The following is a 22704-nucleotide window of genomic DNA, read 5'->3' on the forward strand; positions in this document are numbered from 1 at the left end:
AGTTAGTTTAAATACCAATTCATTTGATTAATTATTTCAATGAATGGATATTTACATTTTGAAAATGTAAAAATAAATGAGAAATGTTCTTATGTTTCTCTCAGGCTAACAGGAGACACATACGTAAACAAATCATGTCCGATATGGACAGTGTGATAACTGAAATATGTTCCAGATTCCTTGATGGTAGAAGGGAATAGCATGAAGAATCTGCTTGGAGGAGTCAGGAATGAAAGAATGAATTACTGAACTTGTAATATTTGAACGAGTGTGCTTGAGAAGATGTCCTCTTTTTTCCCTTTAACTTCTCTTTTCCCTCTTTCCCTCTTCCCTTCTCTTCCTTTTTTCTTGCTGATCCCTTTGCCCTTTAAGATTCAACTCAAGGGGCTTCCCTAGTGGCACAGTGGTTAAGAATCCACCTGCCAATGCAGGGGACACAGGTTCGAGCCCTGGTCCGGGAAGATCCCACATGCCGTGGAGCAACTAAGCCCGTGCACCACAACTACTGAGCCTGCGCTCTAGAGCCCACGAACCACAACTACTGAAGTCCACGCGCCTATGCTCTGCAACAAGGGAAGCCACCGCAATGAGAAGCCCATGCACCGCAACGAAGAGTAACCCCCGCTTGCCGCATCTAGAGAAAGCCCGTGCGCAGCAACAAAGAGCCAACACAGCCACAGATAAATAAATAAATAAATAAGATTCAACTCAAGGGCTACTTTTATAATAAACCTTTACTGACCACTCCTCTTCCTCCCTCCCAAACTCCCAGGCTGGGTTAGTAATGTTTCCAAACTCCCATAAGGCCTGGTACATACCTCTACTAATTCTCTTACCCTTTGACGTATATCATCTATGTGTCTGTCAGTCACCAACACCCTTCCCCCCCAAGTCAAGGCCTGGCACATAATTAGTACTCAGTAAACTCAATAAATGTTTCTTGAGGAAATATAAATTAAGACTACAGTGAGATAACATTACACCTCCATCAAAATGGCTGAAATTTTAAAAATTGATATCAAGTGTTGATGAAAATATAGAAAAACTGGAAGTTTTAAACATTGCTGAAAGGAGAATAAATTGATACAACCATTTTGGAAAAATTTTTGGCAAAATCGATTGAAGCTGAACATATGCCCACTGTGTTACCCAGAGGCTGAGCTCCTGGGTACAAATCCAAAAGAAATGGATGCTTATAGTGAAACAGGTTCACACCAGCTTTATTCATAATAGCCCCAATCTGGAAACACCTAAATGTCCATCCACAGTAGAACAGACAAGTGAATTGTGGTATATTTATATCATGGGAGAGTACACAATAATTTTTTTAAATGAAAAACTGCTATGTGAAGCAATGTGGATGATTCTCATAGACTAATACTGAGCAAAAGAAACCAGAGACAAACAGGTACATCTTGTGATTCCACTTCAGTGAAGTTCCAGAAGAGTCAAAATTAATCTCTGGTGATATAAATTGAAATAATGGTAAACTTTTACAGAAGGGAGGGGTAAGGCAGTGGAAGGGGACAGGAGAGGGACTAAGGTGGTTTGGGAAATATTCTATATTTTTATAATGGTATATTTAAAATCCACATACAGAAGGATTTTCTAAGGCAATGTCAACTGTCCTTTTTAAAAACATTTTATACCCCCAACCACATAAATATGTAAATATTTGAGTTATATACTTAATGGTTTGTGCTTTTTTTAACTATATGTAGGATTACATTGATAAAAATGTAAATATAAAAATAATTAAATAAAAATGAATGTTCTTGAATGAATGAATGAATAAGTTGGGTCTTCAAAGAGCAAAGAAAGAAGAAAGTATTACAGTGTAAGAGGGACTTGTACTGCATTGAATTTTAAAGCAGTACTTGGTTCTTCAGCACTTTATACTCCAATAATGCCCAAAGTGAATTGCTCATGGACTTCTTTTGCTTAAATATTAGTCCCCTTTGCTACTTAACCAGGATTGTGTGGTTAAAAAAGGAAATCATTAACAGTAAAACAGATGTCGCAGACGCCTGTGGGACTGGCATTAATTCACAATGAGGGATCTATTAAGCCCTTGGGAACTGGGGAATATGCCTCATTCCCTTCAGTTTTTTATCCTTTTGTGCTTTATGAGGTGCAAGTACAAATTAATTTTTCAGACTCTTGAAGGGAGAGGAGAGGAGTTGGCACCCGTGATTACAAACAGGAATAGAAGCCACCCCTCACATGATATTGCTCAAGACATCTAAAGGGCAGAGTAGATTAGTTCTAATTGACGAGCAGCCCGGCCACGGGATGCGCCTCTCCCCATCCTTCTTTCAGGCGGGGCTCGTGGCTTAGCATTCTTCGTGCCAGCCTTGCGAAGGCCAAGAGTGACCAGCAACTCCTCAGACGACCGATGGCACATGCGTCAGAGGTGGTGTCAAAACCCGACCCGAAAAAAAAAAAAAAGACCCGACTCTTGCTCCCACTAGGGTAGAGGATGCAGCGTCAGGAGACGCGGTTCCCAGGCTGTCCAGTAGGTGTCGCTGTCCCGCGGCCGCCGCGCTCCTCGAGGCCAGGGCCCGGGGGCGTGTCCTCCCTACCTTGGGACTCCGGCGCGCGCACCTCACCTGGGCTCCCGCCCCTTCCCTTCCGCGCCGCGGTCGGGTGGGGGGGCGCGCTGTGCTGCGGCCCCGCGACCAGGGGGCGGGGTCGGACGGCGCGCTGGGAAAGGCGGGCCAGCTTGGCGCCCAGGTGCGTTCTTCCACAAGGGCCGGGCGGCGGAGACGGCAGCATCCGAGCAGCCGGAGGAGGAAGCAGACGAGAAGATGCCACTGTCGCTGCCACCTCAGGGCGACCACGGGGAGTCCAGTCCGTCCAGGACCCCCAAGAAGCACGCCTCTTTCCATATCTGGCGCTCCAAGAAGAAACAGCAGCCTCCGCGGTCTGACTGTGGGGTGTTCATTCCGCACCCGCCCCCGGCGTCCTTCGGCGAGGCCAGGTAAGCCCCTCGCCGAGCTCCTCCCTCCCCCCAACAGTCTCACCTCCTCCTGCCCCCTTTCTACTCCTGCTGCGCTGACCCTGGAGTCCTCTCCACCGTCAGCCCGCTCGACCCCTCGCGGAGAAGGGGAAAGGCCCAGGGTCGTTTCCCCCGACAGGAGCGTAACGGGCTCCAAGGGGGGGATGTGGTGGCCGCTGCGTGTGACCGGGTTCCTCGCGGCTTCTAGCTCAGACCAAGCTCCAGCGAGAGGAACTTGTGCCCACACATGTGTTCTTTATTTTGACTGGCAAAGACTCTACACCAGAGTCTATGCCATCAACTTGATAACGAGAGCGTGTGGGTTGTGAAGGGTTATTACCATAACGAACGATGATCGGAGCTCCACCTGGGGATTCTGTAAGACTTGATAGTGGTGCCTGAATTGTGAAGAGTCCCACTCTTGCAGTTGTTATATCTCCATTGTCCTCAGAGGATCCGAATGGAGGAAGAAGTGGGAGGAATGGTTACCCCCATTTTATGCGTGGAGAATCTGAGACCAAAGGGTGAATGGCTTGTCCCCATTGGAATCAGTGGCAGAACCAGGCAGAACCTAGTTATTCAAAGTGTAACTGCCGTTGTGCTTTTAAATTCTTTGCCATGATTTTGTGATGATTTTATCCTTTATGCATAATTATTCAATTATACTATCTGAACTGATGGATTCGTTGAACAATAATTGGATGTAAGTGTTTTTATGGAGTACAGGTGTGTGAAATATTTTTAATGAAGGACAGTTGGCAATATCCAGTATATCCTTCTGTATGTGTTTTTAAAACACACCTTTATGAACAATGAGAATAATATTGTGCAAGATTTGCATTGTAGGAATATTTTTCCTTTGTTTCTAAAAAAAAGTCTTAATTTGCAACACATTTTCATTCATTTAGCAAATATTTTATTAACTAAGTGCTGGGATATCAAAAACAATGAGAGTGGTCTCTGTCATCAAAGACTTTTTAGTGTCTTGAGGAGCCCAAAAAGTAAACAGTGGGATAAGTGCTATGATAGTTGTTAGCATAGAGGAGGGGATCTAGGGAGGCTTCCTGGAGGAGGATGACTGAAGCGCTTTAGTCAGACAGAAAAGGGGAGGAGCAACAAGTTCCAGGCAGAGGTACATTATGAGCATCGCCAACACTTGGAAGAATATGGTACTTTCTGAGAAGTACTTCCTGAACAGGTGGTTCAGGGCAGTCTATGTGTGAGGGCATAGGGAGAGGTGTGCTAAGAGAGAAGGTATTTTTTTTTTCTCATATTTATCATTCCCGGTAGTAATTGGTTGTAATAGAACATTTTTTTAATCCACATAAAGACTTATTGTGCTTAACTACTAATTGAAATTTCTAACAAAATATGTTACTTAATAATGATGTATCCAACATAAAAGCATTTTTCCTATTACCTCAGTAAATATTTTAAAAACTTCCATAGTGGTGGTTCTTATTTGACCTAGTCACATCATTTCGTATCTATCAAATGAGATAATGCACAGCTGTAAACAATTTATTCAAACGCAGATACGTTTTAGATTGAAACTTAAAATAGGAGTCTTTGTTTCTCTCCTCGAGCTTCATGTATTTTAGTTCAGTCTTGAAGCATTCCATCCTTTCCTTCAGAACTATGATGAACTTTGTACTAACAAATGTCCTGAGAACTAAACTTACTGGTCTGTCTTTGGGATGTTTTTCTAGTTATACCATGTTTATAAATATTTTGTTTACTTCTGAGAGATTGTACCTGTTTCTAGTAAAGAGAGCAGCTAAAGCACACTTAGGTTTCTGGCCCATCTTTGGCCAACGTGGCTCTCTTGAGCCATCTGCCCTGTACGTTCATTTCTGTCCAGGATTTGGAGGTGGTGGACCTCAGCTGGAATGTGCAGCACTCACTGTGGCCTTTGTTTCTACATAACGATGGGACAGTCAGGTGGCCACACTTATCTGCTGGGCATACACGATTAATATTGTGGGCTTTTAGAGCAAATGAAAGTGAATTTATGTCCTGGATGCGTGACCTTGCGCAAGTTACTTCACCTTTCTGAGTCTCAGTTTCTTCATACGGAAAATGGAGAAAAGAGTAATACTAACTTTGTAAGGCTGTCATGAATATCACATGATAATTCATGTGATTAAATGTAAAACTCTTATCACACTTCTGGACACAAAGTAGAAAGTCAGTAAATGTAAAGCCATCATCACCATCACCACCACCACCACCACCACCACCACCATCATCATTATTATAAATGCAAAGGTCTAATGGGAGAAATGGAAAAAACAGGGTTGGGGAGGGGGAAAATGCTTCTCTTCCTAAAAGAGCTTTTACCACTCCAACGATGGTTCAAAGTTTATTGATGTCAGATTTCTGTATTCTGCAAATATTTGTGACTTTCAGTGTAGATGTTCTAAAATTCAGTGACCATTGCTTGCTTTCTTTACATAAAATAATTTGAACATGGCTGACTCTCCTCCTGAAATTCACCCTTAGAGGTTTTTTTCAGCTTGGTTTTGGTAAACATGTTAATATGTAATTTTCCATAGAAATAGAGCCTTGCCCTTCTGGGTCAGCCTCATCTCCTGTCTCGTCCATTCTGCTCTTGCCATCAGAGGGACCACGTTGGTGTGTGGAGAGGGCATGGCGAGCTATGGCCAGACTTTCCTTAGCAGCCGTTAGTGGCACCGTCATTTATTAGGTTTTGAATTATACTTCATTTTTTAAAAATTTTTTATTTATTTATTTTTGGCTGCGTTGGGTCTTTGTTGTTGCGTGCAGGCTGTCTCTAGTTGTGGTGAGCGGGGGGCTACTCTTCGTTGCGGTGCGCGGGCTCCTCATTGCGGTGGCGTCTCTTGTTGCGGAGCACGGGCTCTAGGGGCACGGGCTCTGTAGTTGTGGCTTGTGGGCTCAGCACGGGCTCAGTGGTTGTGGCGCACGGGCTTAGTTGCTCCTCGGCATGTGGGATCTTCCCGGACCAGGGGTCGAACCCGTGTCCCCTGCATTGGCAGGCGGATTCTTAACCACTGCACCAGCAGGGAAGCCCTTGAATTATACTTCATTTTGTAAACAATTTATTCAGAGTGTGGATTCTCTATCTGGGTTTAAATCCCTGTTCTACTTACTGTGACACTGAGCTGTGTCATCCTGGGCAAGTTATTATCCTTTCTGTGCTTCAGTTTTCTCATCCATAAAAGGGACATAATAAGCATTGTTATAAAAATAAGTAAGTTAATGCATGTCAGGTGCTCAGAAAAGTGACTGGCACATTATGAGGGCTCAATAAATGGGAGCTGTTTCTCCTTTTTCTTACTACTATCTTGCCTATACTTTCTTTTTTTTTTTTTAATAAATTTAGTTTATTTTATTTATCTTTGGCTGTGTTGAGTCTTTATTGCCGCGCACGGGCTTTCTCTAGTTGCAGTAAGCGGGGGCTACTCTTCGTTGCAGTGTGTGGGCTTCTCATTGCGGTGGCGTCTCTTGTTGTGGAGCACAGGCTCTAGGCACGCAAGCTTCAGTAGTTGTGGCACGCAGGCCCAGTAGTTGTGGCTCGTGGGCTCTAGAGCGTAGGCTCAGTAGTTGTGGCACATGAGCTTAGTTGCTCGGTGGCATGTGGGATCTTCCTGGACCAGGGCTCGAACCTGTGTCCCCTGCATTGGCAGGTGGATTCTTAACCACTGTGACACCAGGGAAGCCCTATACTTTCTTTTGAGTAGTAATTTCATTGTTTATTTTCTGCTAGAAAATAGTTCTTCCTTTTTATTCTCCCTAATCAAGACATCCAGTGTTATTTTGACTAGAAATGGGCTCTTCGCTAAGGTCAGTACAGTGAATTAAAAATGATCACCCACGAACTGAACTGAACTCGAAAGCTAGAAGCAAGCATTAATGCTCTCTGCAGGGAAGCCAAACTCAGGTGATGGCTGGGCTCCATAATCCTCTGAAAATCAGCAGACCTGGTTTCGTTTGGAGGAAAAAATGCAGCCAGAGCCAGAGAGCAGAGCATCCTCATTTCAGGGTACATAGGTTCAAGTTTTGGGACTGTCAACAGTGCCTTAGTTTTTCTGTCCTGGCACGGACCTTTTCCTTCTATAAAGGGAAAACAACTTACTCCCTGTTTATATCACTAGAGTGTTGTGAGGATAAACTGCTGTTTTATTCCATGAGAAAAAGAACAATAAAATGTTATTTGAAAGCGTTCTGGAACTGTAGAGTGTTAGTCTTCGTGACTTAATTGACTCTAGTTTTCAGTCTTTTGTGGCTGGTTTAGTGTTTAGAACTCTAAACAGGTTTAATTATTTTCTAATATAAAGGACATAGCTAGATAAGCCTAAGTTTGTTTTACCTAATATTGCATCTAAACTGGTTAATACATACTGGGTTATTTCCCTTATTTAGCTTATGCCAAAGGCAAGAGTTTGACATTTTAAGTTTATGTGGTTTCACCACTGATAAAGCAGGAGTTTAAATTTTAGCCCTGTCACTTACTAGCGGTGAGCTCCTGGGGAAGTTTCTTTACTGCTCTAACTTCAGTTTCATGATCTGCGACCTACCTCTTAGCATTGTTTTGGAGACTTCTAAGTATGTATTTACAATGACTAGCGCAGTGCCTGGAAGATAACAGAGGCTCAATAAATAGCTCTGAGAGCACGCTGCAGTGGAAAAAGGCATAGACTGTGGTGTTGGACAGACTCAGTTTCAAATTTGTCTCTGCTATTTGGATAAGTTTTGCTAAGCCTCAGCTTTCTCTGTAAAATGGAGACAATAGCCCTTCTCTTCTGGGGCTCTCTGATGGTTAAATACTATCTATGTAAAACACCTGGCCCAGGGCCCAACCTGAAGCAGGTGCTGGACAGATGAAAGGTGATGGGAGTGGGAGTGATTGTGGCAGTGATGTTGTAATTGTCGTTGTCTGCATAGTAATGGTGGTAGCATTCATAAATCCCTTTGTACTTTGTAAGTGGAGTCAAACAACTCCAAGTCCAGGAGACGTTGTAACCAGGTCTGTCAAGACTTGAAGTACCTTTGGGTAACTGGAAGTACCTTTGTAGTTGTAAAAGTGCAGGCCTTTGTGCATTCAATGACTTAAAAGTCTTAATACATCTGATTTAAGAAGCCAAAGATAAACTTTATACTTGAAGTTAGAGGCATTTCTCCTGAAGTGATTTTTTGGTTTTGTTTTGTTTTTTTAGATTTTTTTAAAATGTGGACCTTTTTTTAAAGTCTTTATTGAATTTGTTACAATATTGCTTTCTGTTTTTATGTTTTGGTTTTTTGGCCACAAGGCATATGGGATTTTAGTTCCCCAACCAGGGGTCGAACCCACACCCCCCGCATTGGAAGGCACAGTTTTAAACCACTGGACCGCCAGGGAAATCCCTCTCCTGAAGTGATTTTGGAGTCTAAGTTTAGTATAGGATAATTCTTTGCCACTTAGCTCTGTCATTATATTACTTTATCCACTCTATTTCTACACTTTTAGTCATAATCGTCTTAGTCCGTAACCAAGTGATGTGAACACTTTTGGAGACCTTTAGTACTTCTGGGCTTAGGTTTATTTCTTTTTTCTTCTGTAGCTTTCAATTATAAATTTTATTTATAAGGATGAGACAGCGAATCACTGCTTTACTATTCATGCATGATTAGAGCCACGTAGCAAAGATATTCAATATTGAAATTTATTTTCTAACTGCTAATATTCATTCAAAATGCCCATCTTACTATGAACATTAAAAACGCTTATCTGTCTTTTAGTTCACCTAAGGCGTTGGTTGTGTTTTAGGAATGTCCATGCAGAAAGAAGTGATTTAGTTATTAAAAAAACTGTGTCTGGTGAGATTATTTGAATCTTGAACTGTATGCATTTCTGTTTACCTTGAAAAATTTATCAAATGATTGTTTAATCTCCCTTTCATGTTTTAGTTACTGTATAGAAGATCTAGAGAGCCTGTTCATGAAAAGCAATGCAATCTTACCTACAGAATCATTTTTCTATGGCAGCAAATTCCTTTCTGTATCTTATTGAAATGATTCTCAATCCGAAGTTAAAGAGAAGTTTCTTATGTCCAACAAACACTTACTGAGCACTTATTCTGTATCAGGCACTGGAGAAAAGAACAATGAAATTAGAGCTGACCTCTGCTCCTAAGATACTTGTAATTTAGTGGAGGAGGGGCACATGGATGAATAAAGTAGCATATCATGCCTTAAGTGCAGAAATAGAAGATTTAACCAAATGCACTGAGGTCAGAATAAGGATTACCTTGAAGGAGGAGAAAATTTTTTCTCTCCTGAAGAAGTTTTACTCATACTGAATAATTAATGAGAATTTTTATTCTCTCATATAAAGATCGTCAAAGGCTCTAAATCTTCTTCAGATTATGCTCATCTTAAACTATATCCAATACTGGACAAAAAGAAAAATCATGGAAACTTCTATTTTCTCAGTGGCATTTAAAACAAAGAGAATCATGTATTCAGGATTATGCATAAATAATTTTCTATTTAAAATATCTAGAGCCTTAGATTATCTCAGCTATTCTATCGCATTTTGGCACCTAGGAATAAAGATTGGCCTTCAATTGTGACATATTGATTTGAAAACCTTCGCTGAAATTATAGGTAAACATGATATTAATACTCTAAAATTACAGGCTGAAAATGAGTGGTTCTTGACATTTTTTAGATAGATTTACAGATCCAGAGAGGATTGTTATATAGGGTACACAGCTAACTTGGTGTCTACTCGATCTCCGTCAGAATGATTCTGGAGTCTCCTTCAGGAAGAGTCCAGCATTGCCTGTGTTCTAAAAGCAAGGTGTTCTTCCTTAAGAGCAACCTATCTTTATTGCCATACCAAATTTCCTGGCATATCCCACAGGTGTCTTTTCATATATGCACTTTAGAAAAATGAATTCTGGACTTTTACCCAAGAGAGGATTGAAATGTGAATTCTATATCTTGTCCCAAAGTGAGTTTTCAAGATAAGGTATGTATAAATATCTGACACCTGTGGGGATTTTGGCAAGAAAGGCCAGTCAATTGTTTATGAGTCTCATTAGCTCACTTATCGCTCCCTTAAAACACAGCTGCGTTGGGCCAATGCAAATGCCTCATCAAAATACCTCTGTGCGTTCAGGTTTATGAGACGCCTTCACGCTAGAGAATGAGCACTTGCTTAGTGCTGTCTTTACAGCACTGTGTGTCTCCTGGATTGGCCTATTCAATGGGAGTGAAGCAATGATAGAGAAACTTCATAACAAGGGATCATTTTGACAAAGTACCAGGAGACCCCCGAGACACACAGGTGAGGCAGAGAATCCTGAGTCCGTTTGTGGTGTCCCAGTTTCTCTCATCTACAAGTTATAGATAAGACGAGGACAGGTAGAACCTGTAGCTAACGCGGAAGAATGAAACACAGAATTAACGAGTGCCTTTTGTTTTTTACCTTCCCCTGTATGGAAGTTAAATGAGTGAAAATAAGTTACTGTTAAGCTTGGCAAGATATTGGTTTGTAGTTTGGTTCTCTAGTTGGATAGTTTTTTATCTTGAAGTTGGGGTCAAGAGGCAAAAAAAATGTGCTATGAATAAGACAAGAAAATACAGGAGGCAGTTGATTTATAATAGCTTTAGACCATGTCTGTGAAAACATTGTTTTCCATCAAGATTTCGTTGAAAGATGCAGTTTATTTAACATACACTGTGTCTGTCAGACACTGTTCTAAGTACTTTACAACTATTAACTCACTACAGTTAATTCATAACATCCCTGAGAGGTAGGTAATATTATCAATATTATTCCTATTTTGAGGAAGAATGAGGTACAGAGAGGTATATGGTAACTTGACTGTCAGGGAGTTCATTATGGTTGGGGCTGGGGTTCTCCAGCTGGTGGTCTTGAGTCCTGCAGTTAATCACTGCAAATTGAAAGCACTGTGGTTAACGCTACCTTCTTTGTATTCCCACAGTGAGTGTATTTAGGCTGTAGATTTCACATGCAGGAATTATAATATACATAGGAAAACAAATTAATGTTTGGTACTAAACAATTTCTATATTAATTAGTGAAGAGAAAAACTATTTAAATACATTAAAGTACCATGTGTTAAATTCTTGGAAGAAAAAACAATTTTAAAGCAGAAATTCTAAAGTGTATGTTATATCCAAAAGCATCCGTGTCTAGATCCTTAGTCTGGGGCTTCTGCCCAAGCTTCGTCAGGAAACAGCATGACCTGGAAGGGGACCTGGTTGGTACACCCTTCTTCTTCCCTCACAGCCTCAGCCCAGGCAGTAGAGTGCAAAGTCAGATATAAGTGGCTAGGTAGGTGGCCCTCAGAATTTATAGTTGCTGCTCAGGCTAAGTGGGGTGTCAGAATTTCTCAAGGAGTAACTCTCACTTAGGTCTCTAGAGGTTCTGCTGCTTGAATCCTTTGGTTTTACTTGCTGATTTATCATTGAGGGCTCCCTGTTAACGAATACAAGTTTCACCTTATGTTGACCTTACACTTCAAGGATTATAAACTACTGCTGGTATTTTATCCCTCATGAAGCTCTTAATGGCTCTGTGCAGTAAGCCCAGACCCTCATTTTGTAGATGAGGCAACTGAAGTTCAAAGAATGCAATGCAAATGGGGAAGTGCAACTAAAAGCAGGTTTTCTGCTTTCTGCTCAGCTGTTCTTTTGGATTCTCTTGGGTTATAGACTGTACCGCTCCATTCCTGGCCTCTACCCAACTCTGGCAGGAGCCCAACTGACTCATCTAACTTCCTGATGACTATTCTCTGGGAAATCTTTGCCTAGATTCATAAACCAACAACTATGAGACTGTCTGATCCCCAGATTGAGTTATTAGTTATTCAGCTGGAATATACACTGTAGTCTGCTTACTGACATACTGAATACCTTCAGAGTTCCTGCTATAATTAGTACTTCACCTACTACCTAAAAAACAAAAAAGAAACAAACCCAAACAAACAAAACACGCACACACACAAAATATCTTAATTCATGTTTTCAAAAAATGTTTAAAGTTTGCACAACCCATATTTTATAATAATAAGATGGTCTTTAAAATTATAGAGTAGGGACTTCCTGGTGGCGCAGTGGTTAGGAATCCGCCTGCCAGGGCTTCCCTGGTGGCGCAGTGGTTGGGAGTCTGCCTGCCAATGCAGGGAACATGGGTTCGTGCCCTGGTCCGGCAGGATCCCACATGCCGCGGAGCGGCTTGGCCTGTGAGCCATGGCCACTGAGCCTGCGCGTCCGGAGCCTGTGCTCTGCAACGGGAGAGGCCACAACAGTGAGAGGCCCGCATACCGCAAAAAAGAAAAAAAAAAAAAAAGAATCCGCCTGCCAATGCAGGGGACATGGGTTCGAGCCCTGGTCCAGGAAGATCCCACATGCCACTGAGCAACTAAGCTCGTGTTCCACAACTACTGAGCCTGCACTGTAGAGCCCACGAGCCACAACTACTGAGCCTGTATGCCACAACTACTGAAGCCCATGTGCCTAGAGCCTGTGCTCTGCAACAAGAGAAGCCACCGCGATGAGAAGCCCACGCACCGCAACGAAGAGTAGCCTCTGCTCTCCACAACTAGAGAAGGCCCGCGTGTAGCAACGAAGACCCAACGCAGCCATAAAAAAATAAATAAATGAAAAAAAGTATAGAGTATATGAATGTGTCCCCCTAAAATTCATAACTGAAGCGCTAAACTCCAATACCTCAGAATGTGATTGTATTTGGAGAGAGGGACTTTAAAGAGAAAAAGTTAAATAATGAGGCCATTAGGGTGGGCCCCAAACAAATCTAACTGTTGTCATAATAAGAAGAGGAGATTAGGATACACAGAGAGACACCGGGGCATGTACGCACAGAGGAGCAACCATGTGAAGAGGCAGCAAGAGAGCAGCCGTCTGTAAGCCAAGGAGAGAGGCCTCAGGAAAATCAGCCCTGCCGACACTTAGGGCTGGGATTTCTAGCCTCCAGAACTGTGAGAAAATAAATTTCTGTTGTCTTATCCAAAAAATAAATAAAATAAAATTATAGAGTCTATCCATATTGTACCCATTCAAGAATTCCTTTTATGGGGCCTGACATAATAATGGTGCTGAGATGGGGAATATATTTTATTTATGATCTGTCATTTAAATGTTTTCGTAATACTGATGAATTTCATAAATACTCTATGAAAGCACAGTTTGATTGTTTTTGCCTCTGCTATTAGAAAAAGTTGACAGTAGAACCAAACTGTTGACGTTGATGTTGACATACAGTGTAAGTGTCTCCCTTATCATGAGTGCCACGTGCAAACCTAAGAACTGGCCCTTTTCAAGCCTGTGCAGGGGAGGCTGCCCCAGGCCTTGCCAGCCGTTCTTGGCTCTACTTGCAAAGGTTGGCTTGCTTGCCCACTGTTCCCCTCCTGAGAACTAAGTGGTTGCTATTATCTGCAAGGAATATTATCTTGCTGTTATTATATGCAAAACAAAATGTAGTTGCTCCAAGGTGGGGTTACAAAACTATTCTCTTTTACTATTGACTCCCCAAAACAATTTTGTCTGGAATAGACTCAGTTATCGTTCAGGAATCCTTCATTGGAGGCTACTTTGGATGGAAACAAGAACATTTGTATTCCCCATATGTGTCAGTAAACATGTTTAAACAAGTTAGTCTAAAACTAGAAATTGGATAATTTTTTTCAAGATAAAAAAGCAAAGTATGACAAGTATGACTGAATATCCAGCATTGGCTCGGTTTTGACTTTTACCACTTTGCATATTGTGATTGTCCTAATCTCACCCTGTAAGAAGTTTCAAGTACTTTGACCTAGAAGTCATAGTAGCTAGTGCATTACCGGTGCTTAATTGTATCCTTCCTTGTTATTTCACTTTTATTTAAAGTTCTTTTTTATGCCCATAAGGGAACAATCAGTCCTAGATCTAGGTGATAACTTGATGCATTGAGGCTGTGTTTGCTTCATCACGTGGTTTCCCACAGAGAAGCGTCTCAGGAGTTTATGCATCGACTTCCTTGCTCACTACAGGACTCCTGGTTGCTTTCTGTGTGTGTAATCATACTCTGGTTACAATTCCACAAATTTACAAAGCCAGCAGATGTTAAACAAAGGGGAGCACCAATTTTTGTCTTCATGCCACCCAGGAACTGATCAACAAAGAGCAAAAGACAGCCAGTTGGGTTTGGGCCGTTTTCTGAGGAAAATGGGTGCGGAGGTGGGGAATGGAGGAGGGGAATTCTTCTTAGCCCAATAATTCCCAACCTCTCCTATAAGTTAAGTAAACATAAGAAACTTAAGAATACATAGGTGGGGACTTACCTGGTGGCGCAGTGGTTGGGAGTCCGCCTACCAATGCAGGGGACATGGGTTCGATCCCTGGTCCGGGAGGATCCCGCATGCCACGAAGCAACTGAGGCCATACGCACGGCTACTAAGCCTGCGCTCTAGAGCCCACGAGCCAAAAAGAAAAAAAAAAGAATACATAGGTGAAAGGGCACGAGTTGTTGATTACCTATTATGTGACAGTTGCCTTAATATTCAGTGTATCTCATCTAATCTTCATAATAGCTCTGCTAAGTAGGTGATTTTACCCCCATTTTTACAGTAAAAGAGGGGAAGTAGCTTACGCAGGCTGATTTAGCTGGTAAATGACAGAACAGTATTTGAACCCAGGTCTTTCAGACTCCAGAGCTCGTAATATTTTCACCACACCATGAGAAAACTAAAGCTGATTGGATGAGCAGTTGGTAGAATGTGTGAATGAGTGTGTGTGTGTGTGTGTGTGTGTGTGTGGTAGTTAAAGAACAGAAGCATCAAACAGAAATGCAGAAATGTAGTTATCCATTTACTCTCAGAGCAATCACCCTTTCAAAGACCAAGAAAGATGCATTTCTCCTTTTTAATTATCTGCACACTACCACATCCTATTTAGAAAAGGGGAATACCCAAGAATGAAGAATTCATGTGTGCTGGGAAGTCCATGAGGCATTCTTGTTTTCCTGGGAACATTTGACTTGAGATAATACTGCCGAGAATCAGTGACTCAGTCCCTGAAGTGTTAGCTAAACTTGTTACACCTGATTTCCAATCTACTCTCAAAGCCACCAAGCCTTTACCTGTTGCTGAGATGATTCACAGAGTATGCAAAGGAATCTAAGGTGAAAAATGTTGAGGATTTTTCACTCTGCGCAAAGATTAATCATAGCCCTAGAAGAGGAAAGAAAATGCTGGTGACCAAGACTCGGAATTTATAGGAAATACTGTTGGCTTGAAAGACGTAGATCTAGAGAGTTTGATGTAAAAGGATTATGAAAACCCTTTAAATAATCTTTCTCTTTATAGGAGCTAGCAAGTTTGTCTTTAGTGCTCATTTCTCTGAAAATTGAATTTTATTTTGACTTTTATGTGTTTGAGTTATTCTTAAAATTACATTTAAGAATGTTCATTAATTTCTATGAGTATTATTATATGCACAAAACTAACTTACAATAGTTCATAGAAGAGAGTGAATTTCTTTTTCCATTATACTAGGCTAAAACTTCTGCTCTGGTACTTAGATTTATTGTAGTTATTTTAAAGCCTAAATTACTATAGTCATTAGTACTGCCTAATTTCCAGAGTACAACTGGAAATTTGCTACTTTATCTTGAACCACACTCTCTGCTCAGTTCTGCTTATTATAGACTTTCTCCAATTTTAAAAACAGTTATCCAGTGATAATGGTAATTGAAGCATCAGGTTTGCTTCTTTCATGTGACTCAAGCAACTGAGCAGATGTTATCTCTATCAAAAGCGGTCTTAATGTATGGTCTTTGGTGTCTGTGTCTGTCACACTCAGGAAGGTAAGTAAATGTGAGAGTGAAAGTGCACCGATGGGGCTTCCCTGGTGGCACAGTGGTTGAGAGTCCACCTGCCGATGCAGGGGACACGGGTTCGTGCCCCGGTCCGGGAAGATCCCACACGCCGCGGAGCGGCTGGGCCCGTGAGCCATGGCCGCTGAGCCTGTGCGTCCGGAGCCTGTGCTCCACAACGGGAGAGGCCACAACAATGAGAGGCCCGCGTGCCGCAAAAAAAAAAAAAAGAAAGTGCACCAATGTAATTCACTTATTTAACATATGTGGACATCTGCTGTGTGTGAGGCCCTGGGGTATGGGCTGGCAAACCAGTTCAAGCTCTATTGTTGGGAAACTGAGTCTCATTCTCCTGTCTCTGAAGACTGTGCAATACTCACCATTAAAATGAAAAGCTGCCCATTTGCCATTATAATAAGGTAGAAGAGTAAATGTTCAAACATGCACAAGACAGAGGCTGAGAGATACAGGAACTTAAGACTCACGGGGGATGAAGGATTTATGTTTGAGAGGTCTCAACATTGATACTGCTAAAGGAATTCCAAAGACCACTCGATAATGTTCTATCCATCTGTTCTATGGACATATATATGTGTAAAGTACTTATTGCTGGCATGTATGTGTGTGTGTATATACACACACTCAGTGTGTATCTTTATATGCACACACCTATATGTATTTATATGTACTCAGTGTGCATGTATGCATGCATATGTGTATACACACATGTACTCATATCTGTGCTCAGTGCTAGATTACTTACTTGGTAAATTAAGCATGTGCTTACCATATTAGCAAAGCAGGGAGGGATGAGAAAGAGAAAAAACTTCAGAATATGCCTAGAAGTTTTATGTTATTTCAGAATATCAACATTTTGTTTTAGAGTTTAGAATTGTTTTTATTTTGAGTGGCATATTGGTTGAGAGAGGCATAATCTTTTTAGTGGTTCAAGTGATCATTATACAGATTTCTCTATATTCCTTGTTTAAAGAGCTGCCGGTTGGGGTTGGCGGGGGTGGAGGAAAATATGATGTGAACTATGGAAAGTAAGAGAGAAATGTGCCCAGTTTATTCTCATGTTCTTCACATGAGTTGTATTCCAGATCCCAAAAGTATCATTTTATCTTCCCTGAAAAGGCTTGATTGGTTGACACCACTTTTCAAATGACCTGTCCAGTTCTATGGAAGTGGTCAGAGTAGTGAACCTTCGAAGGGACTGTTCTTTTATGATTGAGACTCTCGTTTTTTTTGTTGATGTAGACTACATTTGCTTCAGCTATTTTGGTAGCTTTAATAACTAGTTATGAAAACACTTTCTGTTCTTTTTCTGTGCATATTTTCATATAATTTAGCACTAAAGATGAAATTACAAAGGCAGCATTAGATGCCTTTTGTGTTCTGTTTTATTTTCACTTAGCGTTATATCATAAGCATATTCTCATGTAGTTGAAATATGTAAAATAATTTTCTTACTCATTCCCCTATCGCTGGACACTTAGGTTCTTTCTGATTTTTCATTATTAGTAGTAATGCTGCAGTGAACATCTCTGTGTGAAACCTCAGTCTCTGGATATTCTCTGTTTGCCCTTCCAGATCCACTCTCCACCTTCCTCTGTGCTCCTGAGAGCTGACTGATAGACTGTGTGGACCAAGCTCTCCTGCCCTCTGGTTTCTAGCTGGGTTCAGCCAATGGGAGGCTTTGGAGGAGAGGGCAGGAGCAGGAGGTGGCACTGGAGTGTGGTAGTGGTTTTGTTACTCTGATGAAAGCTACAGCCTCTTCTACAGCTCAGATCTTGCCAGTTCCAGTACTCACACCCTCCCCTTGCCTATCTGTCTAGAGGTAGCAATGATTTCCTGCTGTTAGGAGCCCTGGGCTGCTCCACTGCCCTTTATTGATTTTCCTTCTCCTTCCCACATCTTGTAAATAGTTCTTTAAACACTTTTCAGTCATCTCTTCTGTGTGTGCCATCTGTTCCCTGCTGGGATCCTGTCTGACATCATCTGAATCTGAGTGGTATGTTCTTTTTATTATATTTTAAGTTAGGGTCTTTGCACTGCAGAAAGGTAAAAGACCATTCAGAATAGGGTAGGGAAGTTCAATGAGGTCAGGACCAAGCTGGTGCTAGATTGAATTAAATTACTCTCATAGAGATATAAGCAAATTGCTTTTGGAACAGAGAGAAGGGGGCAATAAAGTCTTCCATGCCCTGTGTTGAAAATGCCTGTACTTAAAAGATAAGGAGGATATCTTAGCTGCCAAATGTTTCCAGTTCTCATGTTGCATTTGGATATAATTGGCTCAGTTCTGGGATTTTGTGGCTCTCCCCTTATATTTTTCCTCCTGTTCTTGGCAGTTTGCACATTCACATATACGGCCTTCTATATCCACTTACATTGTGTTGGCCAAAAAGTTTGTTTGGGTTTTTCCATAAGATGTTATGGAACTTTTTGGCCAACCCAATATTCCTTCTTCATCTACATGTTTCTTATGACCTCTTCCTTATAGAAAGCACACTTAGGATTTTGTAAGCTGAGTAGATGCCATGTGTTTGGAATTCCTCCATATATGAGTGATAACTTTCTTAGTCTTTAAATAAAAAGCAAAGCACCTAGCAAACAGTTAACTTCATTCACTTTTGCTTCGTTTCGAAATCTTAGAGTCTATAATTTTCCAGAACAAATGCCAAAGTGTTCATCAAACTTACTAGGGGCTGTTATTAGTTCACAAATCTTTTCAGTCGAATGATAATGTCATCCATGGCTAATGGGTCATCACTGACCAGATCCCTGACTGACATGGAGTACTGAGGCTTATCCAAGGACTCACCTGGTTGCTCAAAAGTCTAGTCCCTTTTAAAAAATAAAGTTTATGTATTTTAGGAAATGTCTTTGTTGATTTGATATTCACATTATATTTCATGCTCTTAGAAATGTGAATTGTTATGAATATATTCTACCCCAGGTATAGAGTAAGGATAATTCACTTAAAATTCAATGTATAAAATTCTCACCATTTAATAATTACCACTGATGGCAGAAAAGAAAAAAACAAAACCAAAAACCCAGCAGTAGAGAAACGAGAGGGCTTCGGTCTTAATCCCGTATTTCTCAGTTCCAAATTAGAAAACTTTGGGCAAATCATCTAAACTCTTTGAGCCTCAGGGTATTCATCAATAAAATGGGAATGATACCAACCTGCCTAGCTCCCCACCAGGCTGTTGAGAGGCTCCTTGGAAACAGTGTGTGAAAAGTGTGGTGAGAACTGTGAGGTTTTCGGTAAACTCCATCACCCCTTGACTCATCCCTTGGCTCTCCTCACTTCTTTTCTGGAAGACTCGTAAATTATTTTCCCTTTTCCTTTGGTCTTTTCAAAACTGAGTGGATACATGGCAGTATTCGCTTTTCCCTATCTTTTCTCCATCCTAATCTCCTCGGTGTCCATTCCTCCCCGTCTCCGGAATTCTGGTCTGAAGCTGGTATGGGGCACTCCCATCCATGTCCCTGTGCAAAGTGACGAGGTGAAAGTGGGGACTCTGTGGATCCTCGTGCTGTTCTGCACGGCCCCTCCTTCTCGGCTTTCTTCCCCTGTCCCTTCAGTCTGTGCCACCTAAATGCCTATGGGAATTGTGGTAGCTGGATGGACACCGCCAGCTATTTCCTCAGCCACTGCCAAGTGGTTGCCTTTCTCTTACAGATGCAGCGTATTTCACAGAGGAGGCTCATGGGATTCCCACATAATTCTAAGTAGTTAGGTCTGGTTGTCTCCATTTAACAGATTAAGCAGTTGAGGCATGAAGTTTTTTAATGAAAGTGAGCACTATATCCCAGGACTCCAGAATTGTAGCCAGTGCTCTTTCCGCTCTAGCTTCACAGATGTCCCGTCCCAGCAGGGTAGATAGAAAAAAAAAATGTTTGTAGCTTTATTGGTTTTTGTGATGTGCTTTCTTTTTCTTCCCTTTTTTAATTTAACATGGTCAAGTTAATGGAATAAAATGATATTTAAGTAGAAGAGGAAATTGAAAAATATTTACTTGATTAGTAGCGTAAGACATTATCCTTACATTCTACTTAAAGATTGCACTTTAAAAAAAAATAAATTTATTTATTTATTTATTTTTGGCTGCGTTGGATCTTCGGTGCTGCGTGCTGGCTTTCTCTAGTTGCGGTGAGCGGGGGCCGCTCTTCCTTGCGGTGCACGGGCTCCTCACTGCAGTGGCTTCTCTTGTTGCGGAGCACAGGCTCTAGGGTGCGTGGGCTTCAGGAGTTGCGGCACATGGGCTCAGTAGTTGTGGCTTGCAGGCTCTAGAGCGCAGGCTCAGTAGTTCTGGCGCATGGGCTTAGTTGCTCCGCGGCATGTGGGATTTTCCCAGATCAGGGCTCAAACCCCTGTCTCCTGTATTGGCAGGTGGATTCTTAATCATTGCATCACCAGGGAAGCCCAAGATTACACTATTATAAATATTAAATTTCTAAGATAACATTTCTAAGAAAATTCTATATGTAGAAAATAATGGATTTTTTTTTCTTTTTTCTTTTGCTGTACATGGGCCTCTCACTGTCGTGGCCTCTCCCGCTGCAGAGCACAGGCTCCGGAAGTGCAGGTTCAGCGGCCATGGCTCACGGGCCCAGCCGCTCCGCGGCATGTGGGATCCTCCCGGACCGGGGCACGAACCCGTGTCCCCTGCATGGACAGGCGGACTCTCAACCACTGTGCCACCAGGGAAGCCCCGAAAATAATGGATTTTTGTTAGTAACAAATGGATGGCTGTTGAATTGGCAAGTTTGAGTCTTACCTATTGTATGCTCTTTTGAAAGACAGTTGTCTCTAGGGCCTTTCAGTGTTTGGAGTTGGATAACCAAAGACACTGTCCTGACTTGTACAACTTCAGTGGAGCAAAATCTCAGAAGTTATTACTCCACCAGACACCTTTCCTATCAGAGCTACTCATGTTCAAGTCCTAGCACACACCTTCAGTTGTGTTTTTTCCCCTAAGTGGAAATTTGAGTATCATTGAACACAGTGTATTTAGGAAATTCAAATATTTAACAAATAAAAATATCCCTAGGGTAATTTCATTTGGGAACTCGCGATGTGAATCATCAAGAGGTTCTGTAGCCCCAAAGCCAAGGCTTGGGCATGGACAGGAACCCAGAGTAGCTGCAGTCAACTTCCCTGAGCATTGAAGCCTGGTGGTGGATCAGAGGGCCGGTGGACTAGCCACCTAAAGGAGTCTGATGGTTTATTAGCCATCGGAGGAGGATGTAGCTGTTTCTATCACAATCTTTGTATTTTTGTACCAGTCATGTAGATGAATTTTTTTTAAAAAGGAGATTAATAACAATTTGGGGAAAGAGCCAAAGCAGAAATCTGAAGACTTGGATCTCTACTTATTGGCTCTGTTAATTCAGTAAAATCAGTTGTCTTTCCTGGAGCTTAGGTTCCTCATTTATAGTAGGAGGGGGTGAATTTGGTCTTCCATCATAAGGTTTGTTCTTGTCTAAGTCCTCTGAATTATGTATTTGAGTTGATCATTTTCCAGGAAAGTTGGTCAAGGTTTAAGTACAATAAACAGCAATGTGTAAGGCATACAGAAACTGAGTTGGTTCTAATGATAAGTAGTTATTTCTACCCTTTTCAATGAGAGTGTCCCTTGATGAAAAGTAGAGCCATCAAGGTCATGAGGTAGGTTGGCAAGGTTAGAGTTTCTATACCTCTTATGAGTAGGAAGCTTGTACGTCTTGCACAGCTGCAAAAGGGAAAAGAAGGAAACATTAAGAGTTATGCGTTTAACTTAGACACATGACATGAAGGGTGAATCATATAAATACTGTTTTGAGGAGTCTCTTAAGATGTATACATCTGTGTCTTTATGTTTGATCGTCATTTCACTAATGCAGCCTAGGATCATAAAATTCAACTGAGGAATGTGCAGACAATCCTATTTGCAGCCTAGAAGCCTTTACTAACGACACGTATTTGGGGAAAAAATGTAGAAAATGTCTATGTCTGGCTTCTACGTAGTCATAAAGTATCTTTTGACTTCATAAAATAGCATACTACTTTCTTTACAGGTTTGAGGCATAGTGTCTTCAGCCCTGAACTTGTGGCCAAAACATCTAAATTCTGCTCCTGGTTCAGCCGTTTCTGATTGTGTTGCCTTAGGCAAATCATTTCACCTCTTTGGAGCTCAGTTCCCTCAGATATGAAAAGTGAACCAGTGGGATGATGAAGAGATTTTAATCAACCTCTTTCCAGATTTTATATTCTGTTTGTCTACAGATTCCAGCTTGCTATTGGGGAGGTTGAACGACATAAACAAATGCAAATGTTATCTCCAACATTTATGCACCAGCCAATCGCAAATGTTAAAAACCGTATCCAGGGAAAGCTAGTTTAACTGAGGACTGGCTCCTAGGAGATGGTTCTCCCAGAAGCAGGTGCTATGACAAGGATTCAAGTACAGCTAGAACTCAGGAAGTACTTCTAGGGAGTGAGAAAGTGAGCAGGGAAGGGAAGCCAGCCAGTAAAGGGGGAATGATCACTTCTGTTTCCACTGTAGGTAAATGGAGGTTAGTCCCCTCAGGGAATCCTGAATGTCACTGTAAAAGTCAGAGCTGTGCTATCTCTGGGGCAGGGGAATTGGAGTATTAGAACAGCAGGTTCTGCAAGTCACTGGTTGAGAGCTGCCCCTGCAGGGCATTGTTTCTCTGGCACTTCCTGCCTCAGGCAATGTGGACTGTTGCAGGCCAGAAAGCCCCCTGGTGGTTGGAAGTGCAGGGTCCCAGGCCACAGTGTCCTGAAGGGATTACAGTGCCTGCCATAATCTGGTTACAGCGGTAC

The 22704-nt window shown here is 41.7% G+C and overlaps 1 protein-coding gene across 1 annotated transcript in view; it reads left to right on the plus strand.

Moving 5' to 3' along the window:
• The first annotated feature begins 2715 nt into the window (after positions 1-2715).
• CRYBG1 (crystallin beta-gamma domain containing 1) overlaps positions 2716-22704 on the plus strand; it is a 205036-nt gene continuing 185047 nt past the window's right edge. Inside the window, exon 1 of the mRNA XM_079938671.1 lies at positions 2716-2980. Within this exon, the coding sequence (XP_079794797.1) occupies positions 2808-2980 (173 nt within the window). The 5' untranslated portion in view covers positions 2716-2807. The remainder of the gene's footprint in view (positions 2981-22704) is intronic.

Source organism: Stenella coeruleoalba (assembly GCF_951394435.1).
Source record: "Stenella coeruleoalba genome assembly, chromosome: 12".
Lineage (NCBI taxonomy): Eukaryota > Metazoa > Chordata > Mammalia > Artiodactyla > Delphinidae > Stenella > Stenella coeruleoalba.